The sequence below is a fragment of the Babylonia areolata genome, chromosome 27 (assembly GCF_041734735.1).
Source record: "Babylonia areolata isolate BAREFJ2019XMU chromosome 27, ASM4173473v1, whole genome shotgun sequence".
NCBI classification, from domain to species: Eukaryota; Metazoa; Mollusca; class Gastropoda; order Neogastropoda; family Buccinidae; genus Babylonia; species Babylonia areolata.
In genome coordinates this window covers 38,230,450-38,241,183 of record NC_134902.1, presented here as the reverse complement: position 1 = coordinate 38,241,183, position 10,734 = coordinate 38,230,450, and the positions used below count along the sequence as shown (strand labels likewise).

At 45.0% G+C, this 10,734-nt stretch overlaps 1 protein-coding gene across 1 annotated transcript in view; it reads right to left on the bottom strand.

Moving 5' to 3' along the window:
* Positions 1 to 397: 397 nt before the first annotated feature.
* The window catches only part of LOC143301078 (soluble guanylate cyclase 88E-like), a 28,198-nt gene continuing 17,861 nt past the window's right edge, over positions 398 to 10,734 (bottom strand). Inside the window, exons 6-9 of the mRNA XM_076615084.1 lie at positions 10,561 to 10,670; positions 5,320 to 5,409; positions 4,112 to 4,230; positions 398 to 539 (exon numbers count right to left, since the gene is read on the bottom strand). Coding sequence (XP_076471199.1) covers positions 398 to 539; positions 4,112 to 4,230; positions 5,320 to 5,409; positions 10,561 to 10,670 — 461 coding nt within the window. The remainder of the gene's footprint in view (positions 540 to 4,111; positions 4,231 to 5,319; positions 5,410 to 10,560; positions 10,671 to 10,734) is intronic.

Here is a 10,734-nt window from a genome sequence, read left to right as displayed (position 1 = left end):
TGACACATATGTGCAAATGGTTTGTAGATTTGAATTATTTTGAGCATTTTTTAAAAAATCAATATCAGACCTAATATTTAATTCCTCAAAATCATCCACTGCTGTACATCGCACAATGTATTTAGCAGCACTTAATTTTCTGATTTCATCTAGTGGTAGGATACCCGCAAGCTTATAGGCTTCTGAGGTCTTAGTTCACATAGGATACAAACTCGTGGGAACTTGTCGGGATAATGACCACTTCGCTACTGCTGCACCATCAGTGTGATTCAAACTCCGTCATGGACACACGCTTTCTGGTCAGCCACAGTACCACTGGGCCACTTGGCAGCGGCATTACCTACAAAGTGTCCAGTCTCATGGGTTGTGTCGCTTGACGCTTGTGTCGTCCAAGGCTCTACTGCCTCTCCCGAACTCCTCTGTCACCCTTTGGTCTCGCGTCCTTCGGTGTGGGGACGGGGACGGGGGCGGGGACAGGGGCGGGGGAAGGGGCAGGTGCACTGCGGTTATCTGTCACAGCAGTACTGGTGTCTTCTGCCCTGCAATGTAAAGTGAGTTGTTGTCACCATTCATGCTGCAGGCTTGAAGAGCACACTCCACTCATTTTAGTCCAAATCTGTGTTTTTAATTAACTGGAGTTTTACTGTGATCGTCACCATTTTATTTGACATGATCTGGAGAACATTGTGGTGGTGGTTTTTTTTCTTCAGTATTTGGCCATTGACTACTGAAATACCTGTGAATTTCTCAGGTGTCTCTCTCTTCTCCCTCTCTCTCTCTTCAAAAAAGATCTGCCATAGCTTACCAGTATCGTTGTCTCAGTTCATGGCAAAACGAGTGCGAATGTCATGTCACCCAACATGTTACAATGTCAGGCCATAGGATTCACCCAGCATGTCACAATGTCAGGCCATAGGATTCACCCAGCATGTCACAATGTCAGGCCATAGGATTCACCCAGCATGTCACAATGTCAGGCCATAGGATTCACCCAGCATGTCACAATGTCAGGCCATAGGATTCACCCAGCATGTCATGATGTCACGTCACCCAGCACGTCACGATGTCATGTCACCCAGCACGTCACGATGTCATGTCACCCAGCATGTCACAATGTCATGCCATAGGATTCACCCAGCATGTCATGTCATGTCACCCAGCATGTCACAATGTCAGGCCATAGCATTCACCCATTATGTCACAATGTCAGGCCATAGGATTCACCCAGCATGTCACAATGTCAGGCCATAGGATTCACCCAGCATGTCATGATGTCATGTCACCCAGCATGTCACAATGCCATGCCACATGGTTCACCCAGCATATCACAATGCTATGCCACATGGTTCACCCAGCATATCACAATGCTATGCCACATGGTTCACCCAGCATGTCACGGAGCCATGTCACCCAGCATGTCACGGTGTCATGTCACACAGCATGTCACGATGCCATGTCACCCAGCATGTCACGGTGTCATGTCACCAAGCATGTCACGATGCCATGTCACCCAGCATGTCACGGTGTCATGTCACCCAGCATGTCACAGTGCCATGTCACACAGCATGTCACGGTGTCATGTCACACAGCATGTCACGGTGTCATGTCACACAGCATGTCACAATATCATGTCACACAGCATGTCACGATGTCATGTCACCCAACATGTCACAATACCATGTCACCCAGCATGTCAATATCATGTCACCCAGCATGTCAATATCATGTCACCCAACATGTCACAATATCATGTCACCCAACATGTCACAATATCATGTCACCCAGCATGTCACGATATCATGTCACCCAACATGTCACAGTGCCATGTCACCCAGCATGTCACAATGTCATGTCACACAGCATGTCATGATGTCATGTCACCCAACATGTCATGGTGTCATGTCACCCAACATGTCACATATCATGTCACCCAACATGTCATGGTGTCATGTCACCCAGCATGTCACAATGTCATGTCACACAGCATGTCACGATGTCATGTCACCCAGCATGTCACAATGTCATGTCACCAACATGTCACAATTCATGTCACCCAGCATGTCACGATGTCATGTCACCCAGCATGTCAAGATGCCATGTCACCCAACAATGTCACAATATCATGTCACCCAACAATGTCACAATATCATGTCACCCAGCATGTCACAATGTCATGTCACCCAACATGTCACAATATCATGTCACCCAACATGTCACGGTGTCATGTCACCCAACATGTTGCAGTGTCATGTCACCCAGAATGTCACAGTGTCATGTCACCCAACATGTCACGATGTCATGTCACCCAGCATGTCACGGTGTCATGTCACCCAGCATGTCACGATGTCATGTCACCCAGCATGTCACGGTGTCATGTCACACAGCATGTCACGATGTCATGTCACCCAGCATGTCACGGTGTCATGTCACCCAGCATGTCACGGTGCCATGTCACCCATCATGTCACGGTGTCATGCTACAGGCTTCACAAAGAGTTATGGACCACTGGGGAACGTGCAGCAAATTTCACTTCGTGGTGAGGCATGGTGAAATGAGGCTGGAGCTGTGGCAAACAGCCGTTCATACAGCCAAGACAACTGATGGGGCGCTACTCATAACCGACGGGCGCAATAGCCGAGTGGTTAAAGCGTTGGACTGTCAATCTGAGGGTCCCGGGTTCGAATCACAGTGACGGCGCCTGGTGGGTAAAGGGTGGAGATTTTTACGATCTCCCAGGTCAACATATGTGCAGACCTGCTAGTGCCTGAACCCCCTTCGTGTGTATATGCAAGCAGAAGATCAAATACGCACGTTAAAGATCCGTAATCCATGTCAGCGTTCGGTGGGTTATGGAAACAAGAACATACCCAGCATGCACACCCCCGAAAACGGAGTATGGCTGCCTACATGGCGGGGTAAAAACAGTCATACACGTAAAAGCCCACTCATGTGTATATGAGTGAACGCAGAAGAAGAAGAAGCTACTCATAACCAGAGGTGCTTTCTTGTCAGTGTCTGAAACATCCATTTTTTCTTCTTTTTTTTTCAAGCTGTTAATATTGCATACAGAGATGCCAACCCCTGTCAAGTGTCAGCAGGAACTATCAGGAAATTTGGTAGGAACATTTTGAATTTGATAGCAGCCACATTAGCATTTTATCTACAAGGCATACAAACACTTTGGGCAAACGATTAAGCTGACTGGTCCACTCAATGCTGTTTCAGTGTAAACAGGCACACGATTAGCTGAGCATCACCATGTGAGACCAAGGTTAGTAGTGACTGCCCTGGCCTCGTGATTGATAGGTCTACAGCATCTGGGTAATGTTACGACAGGAAAGCGTGTGACTATGCTATGTAGTCGAAAATGAACTCGTCAGAACAATTCTAATGTCGGCGTAACGTCAGAGCAACGTCAGAATATGGCAAAATCGTAATAGTTGGCATCTCTGTGCATGTGTGCCTGAAACAGCCATCAGTGTGAACAGACAGGTCAGTGGCAGAGCGTGTGCAGCCTGGATAATTCAAATCACCTCTCCATTTTTTTTTTTTTTTTTTATCAAACATTTTATGAAAACATGCACACTTTTATGAACTGGTCCTCAGCTTTTTGTGATGTCTGTATAGAAATCTTATTTGTATCGTCTTGTTTGTCTTCTAAACATTAAGGTTTCATGACAATATACTGTTGTGTTCAGTTTTTCATCTTCTTCCTTCGTTTGTGGATTGTAACTCCTACATTCACTCATAAACGTATGTGTACACGAGTGGGCTTTTACGTGCATGAACGTTTTCACTCCGCCATGTAGGCAGCCATACTCCATTTTCAGGGGTGTGCATGCTGGGTATGTTCTTGTTCCCTTAACCCACCGAACGCTGACATGGATTACATGATCTTTAATGTGCATATTTGATCTTCTGCATGTGTATACACATGAAGCGGGTTCAGGCACAAGCAGGTGTGCACATATGTTGACCTATGAGATCGGAAAAAAACTCCACCCTTTATCCACCAAGCGCCGTTACCAAGATTCGACTCCGGAACCCTCAGATTGAAAGTCCAACGCTTTAACCACTCGGCTATTGTGCCTGTCTGTTCTGTTCTGTTCACCTGACGGGTCCGGACGGCGTGTGTCCCTTCTGCTCCTGCAGGAAGAGGCGAATGTTGGCCTCAGTGAGGGGGTCCCCCCTCCGTCCAGCCAGCCAGTACGTGTTCGTCTCTCCCTTGCCCTGCAACAGTGCCCTGGGATCTTCAACCTCCGCCGTCCATTGCAAATGCAACATTTGCGATAAGTTATTAAAATAAAAAAAAGATGTCAATATTGCGGAGAGAGAGAGAGACAGGGGTCAGATTGGATGTGTGTAAGACACTGAGTAAAATCAAGAAGATGCATCTTGATCACAACAGAATAGCGATATTCTTCTTTACATGTGTGTAAGACACTGTATGTAAAATCAAGAACATACGACTTGATCACAACAGAACAGCCTACACATACACAAGACACAGTTTTGTGAATCATAAACTCATCACTTCATTTTCAAATAATCATATCCACATCTTTAATTAGCATCTACATGTTATCTGTAATCAACACTTGTTAGAAACACTTATTGCAAATCACAACTTACTTCACTCATTATCATTATCACTCCTTTCATATTAAATATGACTATATAAAAACAAATTTTAAAAAGAAGAGAAGAAAAGTCATCTGTCAGCAACATGGGGGGGATGGGAAATTAAGGGTCAGAGGTTGGGGGGTCAGAGGTTGGGGGTTGGACATTCTCAGGTCAGAGGAGGGGTGTCGGGGAAATGGGGGGTCAGAGGTTGGGGGTCAGAGGTTGGGGGTTAGGGATTCTCAGGTCAGAGGAGGGGTGTCAGAGAAATGGGGGGTCAGAGGTTGGGGGTCAGAGGTTGGGGGTCAGAGGTTGGGGGTTGGACATTCTCAGGTCAGAGGAGAGGTGTCAGAGAAATGGGGGGTCAGAGGTTGGGGGTCAGAGGTTGGGGGTCAGAGGTTGGGGGTTGGACATTCTCAGGTCAGAGGAGAGGTGTCAGAGAAATGGGGGGTCAGAGGTTGGGGGTCAGAGGTTGGGGGTCAGAGGTTGGGGGTTGGACATTCTCAGGTCAGAGGTTGGGGGTCAGAGGTTGGGGGTTGGACATTCTCAGGTCAGAGGAGGGGTGTCAGAGAAATGGGGGGTCAGAGGTTGGGGGTCAGAGGTTGGGGGTTGGACATTCTCAGGTCAGAGGAGAGGTGTCGGGGAAATGGGGGGTCAGAGGTTGGGGGTTCAGGGGTCATAAGTCAGAGGGTCGCTAACCTTCAGGGAGATAACGCCGCGGTGTATGGTGACAAACTCGCTGCCCTCCAACTCCTGGTGACACTGCTCCGACAGGTGGATTCTTCCTGCCTGCAACACACACACACACACACACACACACACACACACACACACACACACACACAGACACACACACACAAAACACACACACATGCACACACACACACACACACACACACACACATGCACACACACACACACACACACACACACACAAACACATGCACACACACACACACACACACACACGCACGCACATGCACACACATGCACACACACACACATGCACACACACACACACACATGCACACACACACACACACACACACACACACACACACACACACACACACACACACACAATGCACACACACACACACACACACACACACACACACACACACACACACACACACACTTCAGTTTCCAGACATGAAATCCTCACACAGATTTTGCTGGGATGTCTATCGCAAGGACTAAGAAGAAGAGCCTTGAGAGACAATTTTAACCTGGAAAAGATTCTAGTCAAACTGCAAGCTGTACAACTTAGTTACAGCTCAGCAGGCATCCGAAATGGAGACATCTATGAACACTCTCTCTTTCAATAACATCAGTTCGTCTAAGCATCATTTAATTTCATCGTGGACAACGAGGTCATGCCAGAGCTCCACATCGTGGTGCCAGCCATAGTTTTCGACACACAAAGTCGACGGGCGCAATAGCCAAGTGGTTAAAGCGTTGGACTGTCAATCTGAGGGTCCCGGGTTCGAATCACGGTGACGGCGCCAGGTGGGTGAAGGGTGGAGATTTTTACGATCTCCCAGGTCAACATATGTGCAGACCTGCTAGTGCCTGAACCCCCTTCGTGTGTATATGCAAGCAGAAGATCAAATACGCATGTTAAAGATCCTGTAATCCATGTCAGCATTCGGTGGGTTATGGAAACAAGAACATAGCCAGCATGCACACCCCCGAAAACAGAGTATGGCTGCCTACATGGCGGGGTAAAAATGGTCATACACGTAAAAGCCCACTCGTGTGCATACAAGTGAACGTGGGAGTTGCAGCCCACGAACGCAGAAGAAGAAGAAAAGAAGAAGACACACAAAGTCTTCGACAATTACACAGAGAAGGGGCTCCTCAATTCTAGCAGACATTTCCCAGCTGCCACTGCTAGTTAAATGAACAGCAGACAGTGTCACTACTGTGGAAACAGCCTTGCACTCACAGCAAACAGTGTCACTACTGTGGAAACAGCCTTGCACTCACAGCAAACAGTGTCACCACTGTGGAAACATCCTTGCACTCACAGCAAACAGTGTCCTGGGAAACAGCCTTGCACTCACAGCAAACAGTGTCACCACTGTGGAAACAGCCTTGCACTCACAGCAAACAGTGTCACTACTGTGGAAACAGCCTTGCACTCACAGCAAACAGTGTCACTACTGTGGAAACAGCCTTGCACTCACAGCAAACAGTGTCACCACTGTGGAAACATCCTTGGGTCTTGCACTCACAGCAAACAGTGTCACTACTGTGGAAACAGTCTTGCACTCACCCCCGGGTCGTGCCCTGCCAAAATGTTTTCTTGTTTTTATAATGGTTTTTTTTCCATAATCAACGGACATTATAATGAATTCTGCTGTTTAATCGCCCTTAATTTGCCATGATCAAGTGGACATGATCACAGTCTTGTGTGGTGCCAGAGAGCTTTACAGAAATCAACAATCATTCCTGATCCAAAACAAGCACAGCCTAGTTGTCTTAATGATTATTGTCCCGTAGCCTTAACATCAGTTGTAATGAAAAATTTGAATGCTTGATTCTACACTTCCTAAAAACCTGTATTCCTCCATCTTTTGATCCCTTTCAGTTGGCCAATAGAGCTAACAGATCAGTTGAAGATGCCATTAGCATAGGTCTCTACAAGTATGCCAGGATCCTTTTCATTGACTACAGCTCTGCGTTCAACACAATAGTGCCATCAAAATTTTAAACTGAAAGACCTCTCGCTGCCTGGATCAATTTCTGCGTGGATCCTAAATTTTCTAAGATGCAGACCGTAAGTTGTTAAAGTTGGTGACCTCACCTCCTCCACATGCATTCTCAACATGGCCACCCCACAGGGATGTGTTCTATCCCCACTGTTGTACTCACTATTCACACGTGACTGTGCAACTCAAAATTAATGTAACACCATGGTCAAGTTTGCCAACGATACTACTATACAACCCGCTATTGCCGCGGCCCGCTATTGCCGCGGCCCGTTGTTGCCGCGGCCCGCTATTGCCGCGGCCAGTTGTTGCCGCGGCCAGTTGGCCAGTTGTTGCCGCGGCCAGTTGTTGCCGAAGCCCTTTTTTTCTTTTTGTTGGTCTTTTTTTAATGTTTTTTTTTTTAATTTCATTATGTACATTAATTTTTATTGACGAGAAAATCTCTTACACAAGGAGAAAGGACGACCCCCAGCGGAAGTTATAATTCGTCAGGAAGGATTTATTCGCTGAACAAGAATAGAAGAGTAAAAGCAAACAAAAGGCAAAACATAAGAAAAGTATAGAGAAATGCATAGATCAAATGAAAGTGAAAGTTAGAGGAATTATGACATGAAATGATAATTTTAATTGTGAAACAAAACAACAATCTTGTTTGCATCGTTGTCTTATAAATCAAGAAAATTAATCTGGATTCGTCACATTATGTTCAACACACATTCAGGTGTCATCACATATTAAAAGCCAAAAAAAGGGGGGGATGGACAAAAACAAGGGGGTGGGGGACAAATAAAACTAAAAAAAGAAATAAAACGTTCGTAACGTACCACGCTTTCTCAAGAAGACAATTTTACAACAAAAAAATCAAAAGAAAGTGCACTAACGTGTTGTTGGAACCAAACTACAAAAAGAGATCTTTGCGAGTTGCACTAAAGGTGTTTACAATACTGGTTGTGGCATCAGTGCTTCACAAGCGAAATAATGAACTCTCCATAACGTGCTGAAGACGAAATTGTCAATTGTGAACTACATTTCTGCATATGGCAGAAACGAATCAAATTAATGTATGTTCAAAACGTGCACACACTTTGTTCATGTCGTCTTAATTAATGACACTGAGCAACATTCCATGCCATCGTCATAAAGGGAAAAAACAGTTGTTGTTTGGTGGTTGTTGATGAAAGCAAGATCAGGCAACAACGGGCCGCGGCAATAGCGGGTTGCGGCAATAGCGGGTTGACCCCACTCTAGAAGGGCTGATTACGAACAGCGATGAGTCAAAATATAGGGAAGAAATACTGAAACTTGTCAGCTGGTGTGATCAAAACAACATAGAACTCAACGTATCAAAAACCAAAAAATTAATTTTAGATTTCAGAAAGACCAGATCTGACCCCTTACCACTTGTCATTAAAGACAAGCAAGTAGAGATCATCAGCGACTTTAAATTTCTCAGACTGATCATTTCCAACAATTTGAAATGGGAGAAAAATACGGAAAAAAAATTGTTAAGAAGGCACAACAGCGCCTGTACTTTTTTCGGTGCCTCAGAAAGCTCGGAATCAAAAAAGAAATCACGGTTGATTTCTACAGAGCAGTCACTGAAAGTGTGCTAACCTTCGCTATTACTGTTTGGTATGGAAACATTTCCAAGGCAAAAGTTGCAGGCCTTAACAGAATCGTAAAAACTGCCACCAAGATTACCGGGGCTGGTCTACCTTCTCTAGAAGACATATATTATAAGCGGCTACTCAAAAAAGCAAAATCAGTCAGCCAGGACGAATCACATCCAGCTTTTGTGATTTTCGAGATGCTCCCCTCTGGTCGACGGTACAGAAATATAAGGACGAAAACCAGTCGCTTCGCCAATAGCTTTTTCTCCAAAGCAGTCAGTGTCCTGTCTCTCGAACAAATCCAGTATGATAAATAGAATTGTGCTATCAACAATAATGTACCTGAAGATCTAGTCATCAGCCCCATCCACATGTAATATGCAGCTTCTGTTCAAATGTGTGTGTGTGTGTGAGGAGGAGTTTGTATTATACTCCATGTTTGGTGATACATATACTTACCATGTCAAACTGATGCGAACTAAGCCTATCCGTTTGCTCTGGCCAAATTTCGCGCGGCTAACAGTGAAAAGACGACCCGTCTTGCCCGGTCCGCTCTAGAGAGAGAGTTTGTGTGTGTGTGTGTGTGTGTGTGTGTGTGTGTGTGTGTGTGTGTGTGTGCAGTGCGTGCATGTGTGAGTATGCACAAGTTTTTATATTGATATGCACTTGTATGTATCCTAATTTCTATTGTATCTGTGTTTGTGTATGATTTTCGATTTATGTTTGTACCTTGTTATGTACTATCCCCCCCAATACTAAGTTCCTTGTGACCCCGATACACTTGGTAATAAAGACATATTTTATTCTATTCTATTCTACATGGTACACGCTGTTCTTGTTAGTATACTGTTTTGCCATGATCATGCGGACACGGTAATAACTTCCTTTGTTAATCACCATTAATTCACCATGATCATGTGGACATGGTATAAACCCTGAGGCGTTGTTTTTTTTGTTTTGGAATTAGAATTGAATAAAAAAAAAAAAAATTGAATGAAACTAGTCCACATGAGTGCATGACACAACAACAGTACTTCACACCTAGTCCTGCGACATTATCATCATCATCATCATCATCATCTTGATTCCCTCATCTGATTCCCTCACATCTTTTAAATCTCGTCTCAAAACTCACCTTTTCCCTCAGCAATAAGTTCAATCGTGGCAGGTCCACTTCCTTTGCGTTGGCTGTGCTTGACTATGTGTGTATACATATGTATGTGTACATAACTACATGCATGTATATGAATGTGTATTGTGTGTGCGTGTGCGTGTGTTTATGTAAGTTTGTGCCTGCCTATGTTTGCGTATGTGTTAGGGTAGCTGTTAGATACACATGTATGTTACAATGTATGTATGCAGCGCGCGTGTGTGTGTGTGTGTGTGTGTGTAGTCACATTTTGGTGAGCGTATGTAACATAGATATGATGTTTTATGTTAACAAAAGCGTTTTTGTAAAGCACCTAGAGCAGATTTCTGGATAGTGTGCTATATAAGTATCCATTATTATTATTATTATTATTATCATCTTCAGTAGTAGCAATAGTATTATCATTACCTTTGTTATCAATATCGTTACCGTTATCACTATCATCATCACACAATGAACGACTCACCATTCCAGATGTGTGGATGCGGGAAGCGAAGTTGACGGCATCTCCAAACAGACAGTATTGCCTCTTCAGCGTGCCGATCACCCCGGACACCACGTTCCCCACGTGTATACCTGGGGACACGCAGTACACCCCCCCCGCATGTTCAGGTACACACACAGTCACACAGACACAGAT